At 48.0% G+C, this 22,872-nt stretch overlaps 1 protein-coding gene across 1 annotated transcript in view; it reads left to right on the forward strand.

The window, feature by feature from the left end:
- The window catches only part of LOC146829211 (fibronectin type-III domain-containing protein 3a-like), a 608,949-nt gene that overhangs the window by 384,068 nt on the left and 202,009 nt on the right, over positions 1–22,872 (forward strand). Inside the window, exon 23 of the mRNA XM_085607850.1 lies at positions 2,213–2,496. Within this exon, the coding sequence (XP_085463976.1) occupies positions 2,213–2,496 (284 nt within the window). The remainder of the gene's footprint in view (positions 1–2,212; positions 2,497–22,872) is intronic.

Below are 22,872 nucleotides of genomic sequence, written 5' to 3' on the forward strand. Positions count from 1 at the left end.
ACTGACAGTCTCTGCCCTTGTTGGATGTACATGTTTTACTGAGAATGTCAGACTTCATTCTCACATGACAGAGAAAGATAATGTGAATTTACAGAAAATATGCTCTCAGTTTAGCTTATTGATCACCTTCCAAACCTCTGTGGAAAAAGCATGAGTAAATAGTTTTCTCTCAAACATGATATCACAGCAGAAGGCTTTTTCACGTGGTAAAATCACCTTAGAACACAAAACAATTCCTAAAATGAGTATGGTACCATCAACAAATGATTTATAATGTAACTAAAGTCTTAAAACCTTCTATTATCTGCAATGCTTTTTAATGAGGTGCAATCATGTATATTGGTCCCAAGATGGCTGCCAACACTTCTTGGAAGAAGTACTGACAGCCAATCAGATCTCACGATGAGATGTCTGGTTAGGCTCCGCCCAGATATATCTATCTTTTTAACTCTAATTTTTCAGGAACTACTGAACGGATTTACACCATTTAAGCAAAAGGCACGAGTCTGAACTGAGGACTACCTCTTTGTCAAATTTGGTGTAATTCCGTTCAGCAGTTCGGGCTGTAGTTTTTCGGCCCCCGCTTGACGAATTACCGTGGAGCGGACCGGAGCTTGCCAAAAGTTTGGAAAATTTCGCGAAGATTTGTCAATCGGCGCCAACGTTATTCCAAATAGAATGTTGCGGATTTCCTATGGAAAATAGGTTCTAACTATAACTACCTACTGGCGACTGCCAGTAGGTAATATATATTTGTGCTAAAAGTTAGGGTGTGCCGCCAATACATAAGATCAAGCTCAAACATAGTTTACTGCTAGAAAAGGTAAAGGTCCAAATTAAGTCACTGATACCCTACTGCCTTAATGAAATACAGACTGTATCTCTGCATGCTGTAGTGTTGAATAAATAAGAGGATGTGGCAGGTCACTTACTGAAAAACTAGTCCAATGACAGTGGTAGGATTTGTGTCTGCTCACTGCCACACTTGCACTACTTCAAAGATAATATATAATAAATAAGTTGCAAGATCTATATTTATATTTTCAAGCAACAATGACGCACAATGGGAAGACGTAGGAGCTAAAAAAATCAGGAATCCATGACAAAAAATTGCTATTGACCTCAAATAATATGCCAAATCACCTCAAAGTCCAAGAACACTATTTTTGCATTTTGAACTCTGAATGAGTACAATTTAGAAAAAGCATCCTCGCTGTACAGACCAAGCACAAAAAATATAGCACAGCTATAACTATATCATACAAAGTCCTATGTAGTAAAACAAATTATATGAAAGCTTGACCATACATAGAGAGGTGTACTAGCCTACTCACAGGGGTCTGGTTTCTCAAGTCACACCCACCTCCAGGAGGAGAGAAGGAAAGAGAAAAAAAAAGGTTAAAACAAGTTGGACATTCCTGCTCCAACCACTAAATGGCAGAATATGTACAGCATGTGAAACTAGAAGAGCTTTATTATGCAAACCCATTGTTACGGGTAAGTACCTTGCTTCTTTCTTACCCTTTATTGCAGTGTGACATGATGCAGCCTGTCCTGTGTTTTTTAGGTCTCGCCTGACCCAGCGCATGTGCTGGTCTGGCGAGACTTATTGAGTGGACTCCAAAAAGTGCTACCAGGCCAGCCTAGAGCTATAGTGCATGTGCGCGGGCGCCGCGCTTTACCGCGATTACTTTCACTTTCGCGGCCGCTTTGATGTTTGATCGCGATCACTTTCGCGGCCGCTTGGCATAGCCAATATGTCTCGCTTTTGGGACCTTATAAGTATTTAGTTATGCAACTGTTGCATGGCTAAACACTTATAAGGTCCCAAAGGCGAGACCTATTGGCTATGCCAATGCTTGTTTTAGTATGGTTTGACATAATTTGTGTTTGTGACCTTTTGTTAGCAATCATTTCAGCTATACATAGAGTTGTGCTTGGCTTCACCCAGAGGTATATTTCTCTCACCTCATGCTGTCTAGTGTATTATTCCTCTGTCTAGGACATTCTTTTGAAGGAATAGAAGAGGGGCTATTTCACTTTTGAAGAGTACACCCACTCATTATACCGTCCGTATTTGTATGTTACCTTTTTGTGACAAGGGGTGAGCAAATGATTATAATCACCATGTTGATAAATGAGGCTGGCTGTATATTCTGAGCACTAGAACCATTGAAACATTTATATAATGTAGCCTTTCTTTTCATTACAGGCAGTGAATGATGCTGGAGTTGGACTGTTTGGTGAAATTGGTATGGTGACAACTCCTGTGTCTGTACCTGCAGCAGTGTCTGTGTTGCATGTCGTGGAGGAGCAACAGAATGAACTGATTCTCCATGCTCCATCAACCCGCCTTACTCTTCAGTGGGCAGAACCATGTTGTCATGGGATGGAGATTACTGGCTATATCATAGAATATAGGGAAAAACTGCTTGTAACGGTGGCTAATGTTACAACACATACTCTAGAGAATCTTCAGCCTGATACTCTATACAGGTATCTGTCTACAAAGTATTTTAATTTGGATTAGGTTTGCTTTGTTGAGTTTGTCTTTTTGCCTACCCATTTTAATAATATTTCTTTAAAAAGGACAAAACCGACATGGTGAAAGAGAAAGAATGATTCAATGTACTTCTCAATTATCAATTTAATAACAAAATCTTGCTGGTCTGCTTGGAATTGTTACCAGAATTCCTGGCTGTTCATGAATAATTATGCAATCCAGGTTCTCTTAATGAGTTCACCAGGCTTTTGTTCATGTATTAACAAAAGGGAGTTAGACTCACTAGGCTAAACTTGAAAGCCCCAGGAAATAACTGTCACCATCACTCAGCATTGACTAGGAAGGCAGTATTCTGTTTTTTAGCTGATTTTCTAGACCTTCCCCCCCTAATGGTGTGGGGCTGAACATTGCAGCAAAGTCGTTTTTCCAATAACAGGAACTGTAAGGCTGTTCCTTGTGCCTCATTGAAAACCATGTTTGAAGCTTGTGAAGTTCTGAAGAATAATATAAAAACTGTTTAATTGGTGGGTGTAAGTTTTCCTGATGTATGAGGTGGCATGAAATGTTAAATAACTAAGTAGTACAAACATGATAATTGAATCTGTGAGAAGTGTTTTGTGCAGGGGATGGTTTAACTTTTGTGCCTTTACCTATCTGAAAGAGACAATTAGTTCTAGATTTCGTACCTTGTGAATTAAACCCAGGCGTCAGACTGGATCCGGAGAATTTTTTGGTCAGCAGTACCCCTGCGCGTAGAAAGGTGGCGTTGGTCTGCTCAGCGTTCTGCGTTGTGGTCGCCAAGATGATGTCACGGCAGCTACTTAGATGCCGCCCTCGCGCGCTTAAGTTGGTTCTTTCTTTTTCTATGGCAGCCAACGCAGATCCGGAGAGAGCGGTACCTCCAGTCACTTTTTGACTGAATTTCCTGAGCGACTTTTGTTGACACCGTTTTGAGTCCCCGACTCCTGGTGCTTGCGGTTCCTACCGACGGTTGATGTTGGTGACTGATCCGCACCGCGTGTACCTGTTTTGCCTGGAACATGACCACAACTCAAGTTGTGTTCCGACTGCCGGACCATGAATCCGAAGTCTTTGCGGGAGCGGTCCCGAAAGCTCCTCGAGGCCCGGCAGTCGGCTCCACACCGTTCCAGGTCTCGGTCGTGCAGGAGGTCAAGGGACAGGTCGCGGAACCACCGCCGCTGCCACCACCTCCACTACCACCACATAACGTGCCTCCTGGGCAACCTAACTGTACTCACATGACTCTCCCGAGTCCAGCAGGCTCGGGTGAAACTTCGGAACAGCAGGCCTTGATCCTTTAAGGCTGCACGGGGCGACGAGGGATAATCGGCTACCAAGGCATGCTACTTTAGCTTTTGTGACCCCCATGCTGAAAAACAGGAGGTCACTTGTCTATGTCATCCCTAGGACATAGCTAGGGAAAATACCTTTTGGTAATCTGATCTCTTGGGCACCTCTTTGATTCCCCAGTCACTCTTCTCATGCCCAACTTGGCCCTCCTTTCTTCAAGGGTCCGTCTACTTTCTTCCAGGGCCAGGTACCTCTCATCTAGCTCTAAAGCTGCCATGCCCACTTGGAGGGACCTCTGGCTAGTGGGGGATCCTCTTAGGCTGTTGGCTCTGGAGGCCACTCTTGGCCTGGTGTTGGGGGCTAGGTTCTTACCTTCCCCCTCTACTTCTTATGTGGCATTACTTCATCTTCTTCCACACTGTGTTAGGGCAATTCTGTCTCCAGTACTGGTGGAGCTCTGTGGGCAACCTCAAGCGTTGATGGCATTGAAAAGGTCATTCTTCCGGGCCCCCATGTTCATCTTCCTGTCCCTAAAGAGTGCCTATAGAGTGCCCTTGGCTCATATCTGTTAAGGATGGACAGGATTGCCATGTTGACTTTTATGTTTATTTGCCTTCCTCAAACTATTTCCGACTCTTTGGGGACTTTTTTCCCATTTTTTTTTTTATTACTTTGTGAAAACATTGTTACAACATTTCCCATCTTCAGAAAAAGTTAGCAAACTGCTCAAAACAGTGCTTTTGGAGACAACAAGACTTGACTACTGCTTAAGAGGCTCAAAAAGCTTTTCTATGTTACCATTGGCAGATTCTCAGTGATCTCAAGCTCCAGCAAATGTATGGTACTGCTAAATGCAAGTGCTGGATCCTACCGCTGCCGCCAGTGTGAGGAAATGGGGTGTATTATATGATGTGGTTGTGTGACCCCACAGTGTAATAAACTACCAACCCCTTTAGATCCAGTTATGTTTGTTTGAAAAACATTTAAGTCTTTAGCAGCAACTGACCTTTAGAATCTCTTGCATTGACTGTTCTCTGGAGCCTACTTCTCCTCGAGCAGAACATCGCAGGTGCTGTCTTTGGTCCTCTTCTCCAGTCCAATGAGATCTGAATTCTGGGAGCCCTGTTTATGCCCAGAAATGTCCTCAGGGGAGGTCGCGGTCACTAGCCAATGGGCTACCTGGTCCCCTTCTTCTTGATGACAAATTCCTTGATGTGTGGCATCTAGTTATCCCAGAAGGCTCTATTCTGTCCATTCTCAAGATAGCATAACCCCTCTCTCGGCATGTAGAGCTCCCTATCCCAACCCAAAGGTGATGAGAGAACCCCTTTCTCTGTATCAAGTGCTTGGTAGGCCATCCAATGTGAGTGGCTACCACTGTGCTACACCCCCATGGGAAAACAAGGTTGGCAACTGTTTTCCCCCTCTGACCCCACTGCCAGCCTGTCTACCTACACTATATGGCAGCCCCATGTGCTTGCTACTTGCCCTTCAAAGGTGGTTTCTACTTTGAAGCTCATCTTTTGGGCTAACACCCCATGTGGCTTCCAGCCAGGGAGAGGTAACACCTCCTCCAGTGGCAGGTCTTTATTGTTTCCCACGTCAGGAGGTCAAAAGGCTGTCTCATTGCCAGCCTCAGCTGGGATACTCGGGTAACAAGTTAAATTAATTACGACTTGGGCATCAAGTCTGGCATAATGTAACAGGTTGTTTGATACCTTGAAGTATCAACTTTGGTATTCCCATTAAGATGTTAGCACAGCTAAGTTGTCAGCGTGTAACTCTGTACTTGCCAATTGGGCTACCATTGATCTGCTGAGGTCTCTGGTCCAGTTACTGCCCGCAGATTCATCCTCTGTGCCGTCAGTGCCTCCTGAATCTGTTTCGGGTTCTGCTCTAACTCTGGAGTCTATGTCTCATCTGTCAGCAAGATCCACACAAGTTCCTGAAATCTCGTCGGCGACCCTACGCCACTGACACTGGTGAAGAATGTCTGACTCTAAACCAAATCTGTCTAGACCTCGACCAAGGACATGTCCAGGAACAGTTATGATGTGACTGGCCACAGTTCGCTCTGAATTTAGGTGCTGCGCTCCAACAACCTTTTTGGATCAGACTCCAACCAAAGCCTACCAGCCTTTGGCAACAATGGAAGATGACTGGAATGAATTCCCTCCACGGTATGACCATTTTTTATTGACTTACAGAGGTCAGCGGATTGTGCACTTCCCCTGACATGGGGTTGCCTTCTCACCCTGGTCCTTCAGCGTAAGAAACAGCCTCATTTGCTGTAGTCATCAGACGAGCATCTGAAGTCTTGGAATTGTGATTGCTGTCTGTTGAGGGAAAACCAATTTCCTCAATGAAGCTTTGTAGCCTGGGTCCGAGCCTTTGATGCCTTTCAACGAAGCCCTGACTGGCATCCTTATGGGTACCTGGCCTAAACCTTTGTCATGTCCACCCTTTTCCTGAAAGCCTGGTGCTTCTGGCTTCTACTTGCAGGATTATTCCCAACTCAGTCCCTACTACCCTCCCACCTCCTTCCGAGATAGCGAGTAGAAGAGAATAGAGGTATTCAGGAAATTGATTTTCTCCTCTGCTAGCCTTGTCCTTTAATCAGTGAGCACCGCTGTTTGCTGGATGGTACTTCCACTGTTTACGGACATGGTTGCAGAGATCTTAGCAGCAGTTCCAGAGAAATTCTGTGGCAACCTGGATAAACCAGGATGGACATGGTGCCACCAAATGTGTCAAAAGGTCCAGAACGGGCACTGTCAAATGTTTAGGCAGAGTAGTCCGGATTAGCGTGGCGCTCAGACACCATTCGTGGATGAGATCCACGGGCTTCTTGTATGACATTCAGATGTCACTCATAGATATGCCTTTTGCTGGGTCTTGCTCATTTGATGAAAAGGCTGATTCCACCCTCGAGAATTTCAAGGAAAGCAGAGTCACAGTGTGCTCCATCGGTCTCTACACACCCACAAGGCAGTATCCACAACAGTGTTGCCCCTTTCGAGGCTTCACCAGGGTTTTTGCACATTAGCAAATTATAGGCCTGCCACTACTTTAGCAACCGGCACCTTGGTCCTTTTAGGGTTGGTCATCCATTATACAACGTCCAGGCCTGTAGGGACAGTGAACTTTTCAGTCCCCCGCTTCTCCGGCAGTAGCCTCCATGCCATTTTAGTTTGCCTTTAGCGGCAAGCAGGCACCATGTGGGATGGAGAATGAATCATTTTCTTCAGGGACAGCAAGCAGTAACATCTGACAGATGGGATGTAAAGATCGGTCAACAGGCCTAGGCCCTACCAATCCTTTCCAACCCACCGCATCTTCCACACACACAAGAGTAGATATTGGAGGACCACTTGTCCATTTTGCTGTAGGACATGTTGGTGAAAGAAGCCATAAAGAGAGTTCCAACCTTAGAAATCAGATCTCGAGGTTACTTCTGCTATTTCCTAGTGACATGAAAGGGCGTAGGCCTTCGTCTTATTTTAGATCTCTGAACTCTCAATTTCTTCCTGCGGAAGGGCACATTTAGGATGCTCACGCTGAACCGGTTTCTATCTGCCCTGGTTCCAGGAGACTGGATAGTAGCATCGTACCTGCAGGACACTTTTTTCCATGTTCCCATCCTGCAGGCCCACTGGCACTACTTGTGGTTCAAGGTGGGCTAGGAGAATTTCAGTTTGCTGTCCTTCCCTTCGGCCTGACAAGTGCCCCATGGATGTTCACAAAGGTGATGGGGCACATTGGGTATACCAGTTTTCCCCTACCTCAATGGCTGTAGATTGAAGGTGGGCTTGTCACATTCCGTTGTGGACCACTTCCGGACAACTGCAAAGCTCCAGACATCATTGGCGCTCATTATCAATGGGCCAAAGTCACACCTGACTTCTTTGCAGAGGCTCCCTTTCATCAGTCATCCTTCATACTGTGCATATATTAGGCCTTCCCTCTGGATCAGTGAGTCCCAGACATTCGGACTATGATCCAGATAATTCAGCCACGGTCCCGTATGGTGGCTCTGAGTCTTCTTGGCCTATTGGCCTTCTGCAGCCTGCTGGCTGGCCATGCCAAATAGCATTTGCGAGCTCTGTAGGAAGATCTGAAATCTCAAGAGGGCCCAGCACTAGAACCAGTCAGATTCTATCCAGGTTTCAGAGGAGACTGCAAAAGATCTGCAGTGGTGCCTGCTCATCCGTATTGTACCCAGGGTAGACTCCTTTCCCTACCCCACCCAGAGCTGAATGGGTTGGGGAGGTCATCTGGGAGAGGTGGAGAAGAGAGGACTGGTCTCCGCCGAAAAACCATCTTCACATCAACCTATTACAGTTGCAGGCCATTCACTTAGTGATAAGTCGTCCATCAAGGGGGGCAGAGTGGTGGGTGGCATGTCTGGTTTAGGTCCTCGCAGACGATGCTTCCATCATTTGATATTCAACAAGCAGGGCATAGTTGAACCATTAGTCCTGTTCCAGAAGGTCCAGCACCCTTGGAACTGGCTGAATCGTTAGGTCATTTCCCTGGTCATGCACCACCTGGTGGGATCTTTAATTTCCAGGGTGGGCAAACTTAGTTGGCGATGTCTTGCTGATCACAAATTGCAGTTATACCTGTAAGTGGCACAAGGCATCATTCAGCAATGGAGAGAACCTAGTCCCAATATTTTTGCCACTGCTGACAACAAGCAATGTCATCACTTGTGTGCACTGGGGTTCCCAAGAAGACACTCTCTCTGAGATGCATTTTGCCTAGATTGGAGCAAGAGACTCTTGTATGCTATCTCGCCGCTACCTCTCCTACTCAGAGTTCTGCAGAAGATCAGCAACAAATAGGCCCAAACTCATCCTAGTAGCTCGCTGCTTGGCCAGGAGCGTGTGGTACCAGGAACTTCTGGACTTGAGCATCTGTCCTCCAATCAGGCTACATTTTGGGAGGGTATTCTGTCTCAGCAACAAGGCAGAGTCTTGTATCCGGGCCTGAGCCACCTACACTTCCATGTGTGTAGATTTAGTGATAGCAGTTGACTGCATTTGATCTCCTTCCCGAAGTAATGGATGTCATCCCTGAAATCAAGCGTCATACTACCAAGTCTATTTGTGTCAATGCCTCAACACGGTACGGCACCCATGATATGGACTCGTTGCAGTCCAAATTGATAAATGTATTGTTGTTTGTTTTATCTTTGGCCCAGCAAAGACTTGCAGTGGGCACTGTTAAAGGATATTAGTCTGCTCTCTTAGCCTTTTCGCGTTTACTGGGCCAGCCATCTTTATCAAATCACCTGTTGTGATGCAGTGTTTTCAGATGCTTAATTCATATGCTACTTCCTAAACTTTTTGTGATGCCACAGTGGAATCTTAATTTTGTCTTTACTTTTCTTATGTGCATCCCTTTTGAGCTGATCTACAGCTACTCTCTACCTCTCCTGACTCTAAAGGCAGTGTTTCTTATTGTGATAACTTCAGCTCATTGCATGAGTGAGCTTAAGGTTCTTTCAGTCCAGCGCCCCCACACCACCTGGCAGGACAAACTGGTGCTGAGGACTACAGCTGCCTGTCTACCATTGAATGTGACTCTTTCATGCCAGACGGTCTATCACACTTCCAACATTATTTGTTCTTCTGCAGCCCTTGAAAGAAGAGGAGGGACTCCATTATTTGGACCCCAAAAGAGAATCAAGTTTTTATGTCTATCGCACCAAAGCCAGTGGGGTAAAAGGCTAGATTATCAGTTCTTTGTGGGGCTCTTTTTGGCAAATCAATGCCAAGGTGGTACAGAAAACACCTGGCAAAGGCTGCTACCACTATGTGTCCATTCACAGTGTCTGCCCTAGGCATTTGTCAGGTGGCAATGTGGCTGTCTGTGCACACCTGCACAAAGTACTTCCACATTGACAACCAGGTCTAACTGGAAGGGCATTTTGAACAAGTAACATGTAAACATACATACTTAGCCCTTTCTCAGCGCATCCTCAGTTCTTTAAGTAGGATGAAAAAGTTATGGGGTCTCTAAAAGGGGCAGAGTCAAAGAAGCATAACTCGGAATCATTTCAAAGAGTAGTGGCCTTAGTAATATGGTTTATGGCTTAAAACTTGTGAACTAGAATCCTGTGCTTTACATTCATTCCATCTGATCAGAATTTGGATGTCCATCTCCGCTTTTACATCCTGACATATAGCACAAGAAACATATGCCTGAAAGCAGCCAGCTCTATCAGCTTTGCTTATAAAGGTTTTTCCCCCCCAAAAGGGCATGTGAAATGGCAGTGGCAGGAGACACAATTTCTTATATTGGCAAATGCATTATATGGAGTTATACTCTGTTTTGAATGTTCTCTTAATTGCAATATTAAGAGGAATCTTAAAAAATAGGAAAATACACCCATAAATAATGGATAATGTAGGCAAGAAAATGGAGTCTGAAAGCCATAGTTAGGGTTAAAAGGGAGAGCTTCTGATCCTCTGGAATACTTGATATTGGCTGTCATCTACAGTCTGGTTGACAAGCCAGCTACAGAAAAAACAATATTAAATTAAGACCCTGTTGGTGGCCCTGAGTTCCTTACGAAATCTCCTATTACCTGTTCACATTGACATAATCTCGTTATTTTTAGCAGGTTTAGTAGATTACGTTTTGCACTTGTCAGATTGTATATCATTATAATTTTCAATTTGCATTCCGAACGTTTTTACCATATTACTTCCCATTCTAACCTTTGAAATGACAGAGCCTGAAGTTAGTTTTATTCTTGAAAGAGGTATGTTTATTAAGACAAAGGAAGGTTGCAAATTATTAGAAAAACATGATGTTGACTTTCGGCCTAAGAAGACCTTGAAATACCGAAAGGAAATGTATTAGGTGAACTAGAAAGTGCAACCTCAATTATCCTCTGAGACACCTGAAATAAGACCACTCTGCATTGAGGTGGAAGAGTAGTTCACAAAAATGTAGTTGAACGATTGTGACAAAGTTACACCACACTCAATGTTCCCTTAAATTGAAGAATGCACACTCCTAGTGCCAGTCGTTCTAAAAGTCTCAACACAACCAATTGCAAACACAGAAAGGAGGAGCATAAACAGATAAACGTATTATGTATACACTGTGATTTCTTCACAAAAAGGGCAACAAAAGGAGGCTTCAACAACACAACAACAGTAATAGACATTGTAAAAAAGTGACTCTGTATATAATGCACCAAAGCAAGGTTCAGTGTGTACAGAGTCCAACAGTCCCCAGAGGTTTGGCAGAGGTTAAAGTTAGATATAACCTTTCTCTCTAAAGTGGTAGCTTGGTCGAACAGTAAGGCAGTATTAGAGGACAGTATAAAGCTTGTGTACACACTCAGTCAGCAAATGGTCTCGCACACTCAAGAACTGAACTCTAGGCCAATTGTTTTTTTGTGTTCAAAATATTGTATTGAATTTTTGTTCAAATACAACTAAAAGATAGACAGCACATAAAATATTATGATTAAGCAATAATACTTAAATAACATTGTATATCGTAAGCAAAATCATAGAAAAAATTATCTTAGGTAATGAGAAAATACATAATCAAAAAATACCAAAAGGGAGGATAGTAGGAGGGGGAGGGAAGGTACAAATATACCAATTGACGTAGAAAATGCAAACAGAGCTACTATATGCCATTATAAAACTAATCATATTAAGTAAGGGGGGCACAAGCAGATCCTGACCTGCCGTGAGGGGAACGGCACTAGGCATAAGGCGCTAAGTAAACCGGGTCGACTTTTCGCGCCCGGAGGCGCACGCCAGCCAGTGCCAGCGGACTACCACTCCCAGCAGCCCCGGAGGGGGCGTGGCTCATCATCCCGCGCCCGGAGGCGCCATAAGATCACTGAGCGCCGAGCGCTCCTGGGGGCACAAGCAGATCCTGACCTGCCGTGAGGGGAACGGCACCAGGCATAAGGCGCTAAGTAAACCGGGACGACTTTTCACGCCCGGAGGCGCACTCCAGCCAGTGCCAGCGGACTACCACTCCCAGCAGCCCCGGAGGGGGCGTGGCTCATCATCCCGCGCCCGTAGGCGCCATAAGATCACTGAGAGCCTCGCGGGACGCGCGCGGGCGGCGCCGGACGAAGCCCGGACTAAGGGCAGACAGTCTGTGACAGTCCGGGACTGTCTGAGGCTGGGCTGGGCTATACCCTTTGACATTTCGTATCGGATTACCAGGACTTTGAAGACTTCTCCTCTGGTAAATTGTTCCCCTGTCATATTGCTCCAGTAGTGCTACATACACCCTAGCCATTCTACTGCATTTGAAAAACAAATCGCTTGTTTCTACTATGCCTAACGGTCCAAGGGAATCATTCATATCGGGGTCAGGTCCTCTCGATAACTATTTAGTGAAAATGGTAAATAAAATAAATAGCGAACGAAGGGCTTCTCTGGGAAGGGATAGTCCCCCAAAAACTACTCCAGTTCCTCAGATACCTGTAGAGAGTCCGCTGGAACATGGTACCTGCGAGCTGGCCTCTATAGCCGTTTCCACGGTCACAGCCCAGGTCCACATGGATTTTTTAGCACCAGACATACACATAGCGAGTGAAAATATCGACGAAGCCACCCCTGTCGCTAGACCATTTAGAAACTGTAGGAAGCAGCAAAGTAAAAGGGGGGGGGGGAAGAGTTCCAAAATAAGGGTCGACATCACTGAACAAGTACAGGTCAATTTAGATGAGCCCCCAAACGTACGAGCTGACAGTGATGCTGTAAACAGCCTATTACATCCTGATCAATTTTCCCAACTACTTTGCTCCCTAGAGGTTATATATGAAGCCAAATTAGAACAGTTTGTGCAACCTCTAGTTCGGAAACTTGATATTGTGGCCGCCGAGGTTAAGAGGCTAGGAGGATTGCTAACAAAACATTTACAATTGGTCGATAGCAACAAACAGAAGGTGACGGGCTTAGCTGGGCAAGAGAATGTAGTTAGAGCAGAATACCAACAACAAACACCTCAGCCCCCAAATATTAATACTCCAGTTATATCAATCACACCAGCGCCCACTTTTGCACTAAGTACAGCTATTCCAGTAACAACGGGGTCTGTTTCGGCATCTAAAAGCCATGTGGAAAGGAAAAGTAGACCTATAAATTTACCATCAGCTTGTACCCCCTATGTTGTGATTCTAACAAACGTACCGCCTCAGGATAGTCACTCAGACCAAACGCATAAGGAATCGCATGACTCCCTTAAGCATAAAACTGTTTCCTGGTTAAACAGGAAGTGTGGATTCTCGACAACTTTTGCCAGTGATATTCTAAGCACTAGACGAGTGAACTGGATTGGGACTTCTAAAAAATCCTGTATAGGAGAATGTATAGTAGTCAACTTTAGATACCCACAACATGTGGCTACCGTCTTGTTGAGGGCAGCTTCTTTGGCACACGACGAAACAGTATCCAGGCGCGTCCCCTTGGTTTCTTTTATACCCACCCCCCCAGAGAGCTCTCACATAGCACAAAATCGAGACCTAATACCCCAGTGACGGCACTGACGCCGTTTTTCCACCAGGGTTTAGGAGGAGAAAATCACTTTAATTATGGGCCTAATATCCCCACACGCAACAGATTTGAGGTATTTTCTTCTCTGGATATGTGTGACTGACGAGAGGCTAGCGAGGGAACTGGGGATGAGTCTTGCCTCGGTTTGGTACCTCAGGAAGTAGACCAATTGCCTACGAATCCCCTTGGTATTAATTGTAGTCAAGCGACTCATGGTAACTCTAAGGGGGCAACGATTAAGATGTTAACTTGGAATGTGGCGGGTCTACGATCCAAGAGAGATAATACCTCTTGGTTAAGTTTCTTGAAACAAAACGACATTATGGCATTTCAAGAGACTTGGGAAATAGACTGTGATTTTTGGTTGGATGGTTTTACGTCTTATTTTGTCCCAGCTTTAAAATCAGTGTCTGGGAGGGATATAGGGGGCTTAGTAAGGGGGAAGCATTGGAGAAACTCTTATCTAACAATGAGTTGTATGACCCAGGCTTCTTCGATCAAAGGTCACGTGTTCCCACATTTACAGGCAGGGATAGTGACACAATAATTGACTACATATTTCTTTCTTCTGGCCTTTTAAAATACGTAGTTTTTTATAATGCTATACCGTCAATTTTTAGCGACCATAATCCAGTGGCAATTGAATTGGTAGATGGTTTCTCCTTTTTAAACACATCCACCCTTCACATGGTGGATGTTGAAGTGAAGGAAAAAGATCAGGGGAGGAGGCTAAGCTGGAGCAAGGTAATTCCAGAGGAGTTTCTTAACACCATTACTTTAAAGGCGGCTTTAGATTTGGAAATATGTGGAGACCAACATTCTACGGGGAAGCAAGTAATATCCTCGTATGAAGCTATTTGCTCCAAAGTGGCAAAAGAACTCACTACTAAAAGCAGACCAGTCACTAATAGTTTAGTAACGGGCTGGTTTGACCACAAATGCACAAAATCTCATAATCTCAAAAAAGCTCTCCAGGCGCGCCCGAGGAATAAAATTCTGGTGACACAGCTTAGACGAGATTATAAAAAAATGGTGCAGGATAGGAAAAAAGAAATCAAATATAATGCCTGGGTTGAACTTATGGACAAAGCTACATTAAAAGACAGTGCAAAATTTTGGGCAATCATTAACACGCCCCTTTTTTCTAATATTAAAAATAACTTGCTGGAAACTAATATCGCAGAGGAGGATTGGCTGAGCCATTTTGAAAATATATATGGCAGTCACCTCGAATTAGAAATTTTCGTGGGACAAGTCTTAAAATCCACCACCATGCCAGTGAAGTTTCATATAGGGGAGGTTATTAAAGTGTTGGAAACAGCCCACTCCCACTCCGCAGGGTGGTGGTGGACTCCCCGAACACACTGTGGTAGCTTGGCTCGAGTGGTCAGGAAACAGGCACAGTGCTAAGCATACAATATACCCATACAATAACCATGCGTGCATCCGTTCCAAAAACGACTCTACACCGTAAAAATTATGAAAATATTCTTCTTTATCTTTTTCTCTTAGTTGCTGATTGGAAAAATAAATAAGACAATCACAATATACAAATTTAAATAGTGCAGGTCAAATAAATACTGGCTGTTTGATGAAATAAATAGGGGTGATCATAAATAACAGGGCATAAATACAAGTGCAATATATACAGACAATTAAATACTTTGAGGCAATAAATACTGTACCAATAAATATTGTACACCATCAAGTCCTGTGGACCTATAAATATAGTGCAGCAATAAATAGGTAAAAATTCAATAAATACAGTACCCCCAATAAATAATTAAAAGTATACAGCAACCCTCATGTAATCAGATGACACTTCAATTCTTAAGGGCAGATTTGGCCCAGGCACAGCTTGTAGGGTTGTGGAAGGCTTGAGGGGGGCTACTCCCTGGCTGGGACAAGGCTGAGGCCTAATCTGAGGTAGATCAAAGGGGGGAATACCAGTGCCCTGGCTTTCTCTCTCCACACAACCTCTCTAGGTTAGTCCCAGTTCACCCCAGGCACAGTCAGGTGGGTTTCAGCACCTCCCTAGCCCCTTAGAGCAGTCTCTCAGGTCTCCACAGGGCCTTAGGCGCCCTCTACTCCACTTACTGCCCTTTTTCTGATGTTCCGACGCCGCTGGAGTCGTGTCGACGCCGTGAGGCGGTTCCGGTTCGGTCTCGGCGGCCTCGGCACAATGTCAGTTCTTTGACGACGCCGGCAGGCGGTTCCGGTCCGATGTCGGTGGCCTCGGTTCGATCTCGACCTCCGATTCGACGGCGTCGGGCAGTCTCTTCACGATGTCGACTTCGGGCGGCTCCGGTCCGATGGCGCTCTCGGCTCCGATGACGTCGGCCGGCCTGGCCTCGATGTCGACTTCCGGCGACTCCGGGGTGCGATCCTCACCCCCGACCTCCGGTGCTCCTCCTCACAGGCTCCGGGCGACTCCGGAGTGCGATCCTCACTCCCGACCTCCGGTGCTCCTCTACCTCGGTCTCCGACGACTCCGGAGGGCGGACTTCACTCCTCCGATGACGCCGCTCGCTCGACCTCGGTTCACTTCCTCCTCGACCTCTGGTATTCCTCACGACCTCTGTCGGCGCCCTCTCACGACCTCAGGCGGCTCCGGGTACGACGTCTGCTACTTCAGTCAGCGCCGCTTCTCCACCTCGGGCTCCAGGTCTTCAGGCTACTCGACGCCGGACTCCAGGGAAACCAGTTCTCAGGTCAGAATCTTGCTGTTTTCTTGGTTCTAAGGCCTGTTCCTGCTGTCCAGGTCCTTAGGATAAGTTTCTTCTGTCTTCTTCCCACACAGGGCTATAGGCTGGGATCCATCAGTAGGGACAAGTATCAAGGGTGGGTTTATGGACCCCACTCCAGGCACAAGTTTCCACCCCTGCTGCTTCACTCCTTCCTCCTTCACTGTTGTGCTCCTCTCTCTTCACCAGTCAGGTGCCAACTGCCAGCTCCAACTGCCAACTGCCTCTCTTATCCTCCCAACATTCTAAACGGTCTCCAACTGTCACAGAGTTCTGGAATCTCCTGGAATGTTCTGGAAGGTGCTGGTGATGTCACAGGTGGCCACCATTTTGTGCTCCAGGCCCTCAGACAGAAGTTTCAGGGGTAGCTAAAATGGCTCCCTGAATCTGCAGCAACACGAAAAAGTCTGGTGGTTCCCAAAAAGGAAAAATTCAAACAGGGTTTGAGGCAAAAGTGGGACAAAATAAATAATGATGAGGAGGGACCACCCAAAGGGCTGACAGGTCTAACACGCGTCCCCCCCAGCTGAAAGTGGGGAGAGCTACCCAACCCCTTGGGAGTTCTCATCACTAAGGCGGAAATACCTTGAGAGACCGTCTGCATTGGCGTGGTCCACTCCAGGCCGATGTTCCACCTGAAAGTCCATCCCCTGTAGGGAAATAGACCACCTCAACAACTTGGGATTCTCCCCCTTCATTTGCATCAGCCAACGAAGGGGTCGGTGGTCGGTCTGAACTAGGAAGTGCGAGCCAAACAGGTATGGCCGCAACTTCTTCAGAGCCCATACCACTGCAAAGGCTTCACGCTCTATTGCACTCCACTTCTGTTCCCTGGGAAGTAGTCTCCTGGATAGGAAGACCACGGGTTGATCCAGACCCCCTTCGTTGAGTTGCGATAACACTGCCCCAATGCCATGTTCTGATGCATCTGTCTGGACAATGAACTTCTTGGAAAAGTCTGGGGCCCTTAAGACCGGGGCCTCGCACATGGCTTTCTTCAATTTCTCAAAGGCTTGCTGACAAGCCTCCGTCCAGACTACCCGTCGAGGTTGTTTCTTGGACGTGAGCTCCGTGAGAGGGGCTACGATGGTACCGTACCCCTTCACGAAGCGGCGATAGTATCCCGTGAGGCCCAAAAATGCTCGGACCTCAGTCTGTGTCTTGGGGGGTTCCCAGGCCATGATGGCCTCGATCTTCGCCTGGAGGGGTTGCACCGTTCCCCTACCCACCAAGTGTCCAAGGTACACTACCGACCCCTGCCCGATCTGGCACTTGCTGGCCTTGATCGTCAATCCAGCTTGTCTCAGGGCCTGGAGAACAGCTTGCAGGTGACGCAAGTGATCCTCCCAGCTGTTACTGAAGACGGCTATGTCATCCAGATAAGCAGCAGAGAAACTCTCCATCCCGGTGAGGATCTGGTTTACCAGGCGCTGAAACGTGGCAGGTGCGTTCTTGAGCCCAAAGGGCATCACACAGAACTGGTAGTGGCCATTGGGCGTGGAGAAGGCTGACCTTTCCCTTGCTCCATCAGTCAAAGAGATCTGCCAGTACCCCGAAGTAAGGTCAAAGGTACTTAGATATTGGGCAGCTCCCAGCCGGTCAATTAATTCATCCGCCCTAGGGATCGGATGAGCATCAGTTTTTGTCACTGAATTCAGTCCCCGGTAGTCCACACAGAACCTCAGTTCTGGTTGGGCACCCGGTGGTGCAGCTTTTGGTACTAACACCACCGGACTGGACCAGGGGCTGCTAGAAGGTTCAATCACTCCTAGCTCCAGCATCTTAGTGACCTCACTATGAATGCTGGCCTTCACCTTGTCTGACATCCGGTAGATCTTGGACTTCACAGGTGGGCTGTCTCCTGTGTCCACGTCATGGACGCACAGGTGAGTCCTACCCGGGACAAGGGAGAACAATGAAGAGTACTGCCCCAGGACCTGGCGACAGTCCTCCTGCTGTTCAGGAGTTAGAGATGGGGAGAGAATCACTCCCTCCACCGACCCATCCTTTTCCTGAGACGCAAACAGATCAGGGAGAGGCTCGCTTTCCACGTCCTCTCCTCCGTCAGTCACCATCATCAAGATGACTTCGGGCCTCTCGTGGTGGGGTTTGAGGCGGTTGGCATGCAGCACCCGCAGGGGCTGACGAGGGGTCTTCAGGTCCACCAAGTAGGTAGCCTTACCCTTCTTCTCCAACACCTCAAAGGGTCCTGACCAGCGATCCTGGAGGGCACTAAGCTCTCCTGGTTCGATCACCCACACCTTCTGGCCAGGCTCCAACTCCACCGGGTGAGCGTTGTGGTCATACCACGCCTTCATTACTGCTTGGCTGGCTTCCAAGTTGTCAGAAGCTTGCTTCCACAACTTAGCCATTTGGCTCCGGAAGGCCAGCATGTAGCTCACCACATCCTGGGGAAGCTTTCTGGGAGTTCTTTCCCATCCGTCTCTCACCAGGTTGAGAGGTCCACGTACAGGGTGCCCATACAGAAGCTCGAAGGGGCTGAAGCCCACTCCCTTCTGTGGCACTTCCCTGTAAGAAAAAAGTAAACAGGGTAGGAGGACGTCCCATTTCCTCCGCAGGCTTTCAGGCAGACTTCTGATCATGCCCTTCAAGGTTTTGTTAAACCTCTCCACCAGACCATTGGTCTGGGGGTGGTAAGGAGTGGTGAACCGGTAGGTCACTCCACACTCCTTCCACATTGCCCGCATATACGCTGACATGAAGTTGGTCCCCCTGTCGGACACAACTTCCTTGGGAAAACCCACTCGGGTAAAGATTCCCATCAGGGCCCTAGCCACAACAGGTGCTGTTATGGTCCTCAGAGGTATTGCCTCTGGGTACCGTGTGGCATGATCCACCAGGACCAGGATAAACCTGTGACCAGCTGATGTTGGCGGATCTAACGGACCCACAATGTCGATGCCCACCCTTTCAAAGGGGGTGCTAACGACAGGAAGTGGTTCCAGGGGAGCTTTCAGCTTCACCCCTGTTTTCCCACTGGCTTGGCAAGACACACATGTCCGGCAGTAGGTATCGGACGACACTTTCATCTGAGGCCAATAAAAGTGTGGGACAAGACGGGCGAAGGTCTTGTCTTGCCCCAGGTGTCCTGCCAATGGTATCTCGTGAGCCAACCCTAAAAGGAAGGCTCGATAACGTTGAGGAACTACCAAGGCTCGTGACGATCCATGTAGGGGTGCCTTGGGTTCACTGTAGAGGAGGCCATCCTCCCAGTAAACACTGTAGTTCCCTTCAACGTTCCCTGCTGCCTGGGCTTCGGCCTGTCGCCTCAGCCCCTCAAGGGTAGGGCACTCCCTCTGGCCCTGGCAGAATTCCTCCCTGGACGGGCCTCCCTCCACGTGCCACTCGGCCGGGATGGGTAGGTCCTCCAGGTGGGTAACGTCCCCCTCCGCAGACTCCTGGTCCACCACCTCCGGTGGCCTATCCGTCCTACGGGGTGGAGACGCCGAGGCAGGCTCCTCCTGTCCTCGGTTCTTCCCTTGACTGGCAGCTGGCTGGGCCTTTGTTCCAGGCTCCAGCCGGAATGAACTCCCTCTTCGGGTAGTCGCGGACCTTGTGCTAACACAGGCCCAGTCAGGTGTACCCAGCATCTCGGTGTGAGTCCGGTATTCCACCTCCTTCCAAGCGTTGTGCTCCATGTCATTGCCCAGCAGACAATCGACTGGCACGGCAGGGCTTACGGCAACTCGAAGTGAACCTGCAACCCCCCCCCATTCAAAGGGAACCTCGGCCACGGGATAGTGGCCTGTTCTGCCGTCAGCCATCGCGGCTGGGTGGAGTACATCGGGAATTACCTGCTCTGGAGACACCAGTTGGCTACGCACCATAGTCATACTGGCTCCTGTGTCTCTCAGAGCCTCCCCTCTTTGGCCGTTGATGGTGATCCACTGCCCATACTTTGCGGTATTTGCGGGCACCTGGATCTTAGGAACCATCTCCCGTTCTCCCAGGGACACTAGAGTGACACCCGCCCACTCCCTTCCCTTAGTTAAGGGCATCTCCTCCCCGAGCACTACACTAGCTACTCCGGGGGGCTTTCCTCCAGTGGGAGGGGGTGATCGTTTCTGACACTTCGGATCTCCTTTATAGTGTCCAACGCCACCGCACTCGTAGCAATGGACAACCCTTGGCTGCTGACTCTGGCCAGGATTAGGGTTTCTGGGTGGGTTAGCCTTAGAGGTGAATCCTGTTCCCTTCCCTTGGAAGTTATTTTGGGGGCCTTTGGAGAACTCCTTTTTCTTTTCCCCTCCCTCTTTCTTCTGGGGGGCGCCCTGTCCGGCCTTTTGAGTATCCCCTCCAGTCCCCCTTGTGGACACCCGGGTACTAGCCCAAATGTCCGCCTCCTCAGCAAGCTTCCGGGGACTGGTCAGCTTGCTATCCACCAGGTGTTGCCGCAGTTCAGGGAAACATTTCTCGAGTAGGTGTTCCTTCAGTACTAGGTCAAACAGCTCCTCGTAGTTCCTTACTTCACTGCCCTGAATCCACCCTTCCAGTGCCTTCTTTGCATAGTCCAGGAAGTCCACCCAATTCTGTGTGCCCAGTTTGTGACTACCCCTGAACTTCTGTCTGTACTTTTCAGGTGTTAGTCCAAACTTTCTGATGAGCGCCAGTTTCATGGTGGGGTAATGGGTCTGCTCATCCTCTTCGAGGGCCAATAAAGCATCCCTACCAGCTGGAGGCATGTACCTATACAATCCTCCTCCCCAATACTTCACTGGAACCCCATGGGCCCTCAACGAGACCTCATAGGCTGCTAGCCACTTGGCGATGTCGTCACCCGCCCCATAGCTAGCTACTATGTCCTTTGGCAGGTAAGGTTTGGATTCCCTGGTGATTTCTTGGTCTTTGCTGCCACCATTAGGAACAGTTGGTGCCCCAATTCTTAGGATCTGAAGCTCTATCTCTTTCAGTCTTATCTCATGAGCCATCCTCTCTTTCTCCGTCTCATGAGCCAACCTCTGTTCCTCCTTCTCCTTCTCCAGCTTTGCTAAATCCCATGTGAGCTGTCTTTTCTCTCTCCGATCTGCTAACTCCACGCTGGATAAGCCCCCGCTAGAGACAGTGCTGCCCTTCCTAGAAAGTGTCCTGGGCCCTGCTGACAGGTTCCCCACCTCAGGTTGGTACATCTCAGCCCCCTCGGGGTCAGGCTCTCCATCCCTGTCTTCCTCCTCAGCCTTGCTTTCTCGGCGTGCCTCCCCCCAAGCCCTTAAGCTGGTTTGGAGTGCACCCTTCTTTGCTCCTGGGGGACAGTACACCCCCTCCCGCTGGCAAAACTCCCTGAGTTGGGCCACAGTGTACGTTTCTAAATCTTCCAGTACAAACTCCATCTTGCCCACTCAGGTTAGAGGACAGGTTTTGTGCAGTAACAATGTAGGGTGGTACCTTTAGTAATACCTCCTCCCACCACCAGAGTAAATTTGGAAAAAACAAAAACCCACAATTAGGAAGGCCGCTGTGAGAAAACTCCCGGTGTAGGCCTATGGACTACCCACAGTTATTGTTGAGTATATGTAGGCACAGCTCTATCCCACCGCTGAACACCAATTTATGTTGGAAACAGCCCACTCCCACTCCGCAGGGTGGTGGTGGACTCCCCGAACACACTGTGGTAGCTTGGCTCGAGTGGTCAGGAAACAGGCACAGTGCTAAGCATACAATATACCCATACAATAACCATGCGTGCATCCGTTCCAAAAACGACTCTACACCGTAAAAATTATGAAAATATTCTTCTTTATCTTTTTCTCTTAGTTGCTGATTGGAAAAATAAATAAGACAATCACAATATACAAATTTAAATAGTGCAGGTCAAATAAATACTGGCTGTTTGATGAAATAAATAGGGGTGATCATAAATAACAGGGCATAAATACAAGTGCAATATATACAGACAATTAAATACTTTGAGGCAATAAATACTGTACCAATAAATATTGTACACCATCAAGTCCTGTGGACCTATAAATATAGTGCAGCAATAAATAGGTAAAAATTCAATAAATACAGTACCCCCAATAAATAATTAAAAGTATACAGCAACCCTCATGTAATCAGATGACACTTCAATTCTTAAGGGCAGATTTGGCCCAGGCACAGCTTGTAGGGTTGTGGAAGGCTTGAGGGGGGCTACTCCCTGGCTGGGACAAGGCTGAGGCCTAATCTGAGGTAGATCAAAGGGGGGAATACCAGTGCCCTGGCTTTCTCTCTCCACACAACCTCTCTAGGTTAGTCCCAGTTCACCCCAGGCACAGTCAGGTGGGTTTCAGCACCTCCCTAGCCCCTTAGAGCAGTCTCTCAGGTCTCCACAGGGCCTTAGGCGCCCTCTACTCCACTTACTGCCCTTTTTCTGATGTTCCGACGCCGCTGGAGTCGTGTCGACGCCGTGAGGCGGTTCCGGTTCGGTCTCGGCGGCCTCGGCACAATGTCAGTTCTTTGACGACGCCGGCAGGCGGTTCCGGTCCGATGTCGGTGGCCTCGGTTCGATCTCGACCTCCGATTCGACGGCGTCGGGCAGTCTCTTCACGATGTCGACTTCGGGCGGCTCCGGTCCGATGGCGCTCTCGGCTCCGATGACGTCGGCCGGCCTGGCCTCGATGTCGACTTCCGGCGACTCCGGGGTGCGATCCTCACCCCCGACCTCCGGTGCTCCTCCTCACAGGCTCCGGGCGACTCCGGAGTGCGATCCTCACTCCCGACCTCCGGTGCTCCTCTACCTCGGTCTCCGACGACTCCGGAGGGCGGACTTCACTCC

This window comes from Triturus cristatus, chromosome 5_2, assembly GCF_964204655.1.
Source record: "Triturus cristatus chromosome 5_2, aTriCri1.1, whole genome shotgun sequence".
Taxonomy (NCBI): Eukaryota; Metazoa; Chordata; class Amphibia; order Caudata; family Salamandridae; genus Triturus; species Triturus cristatus.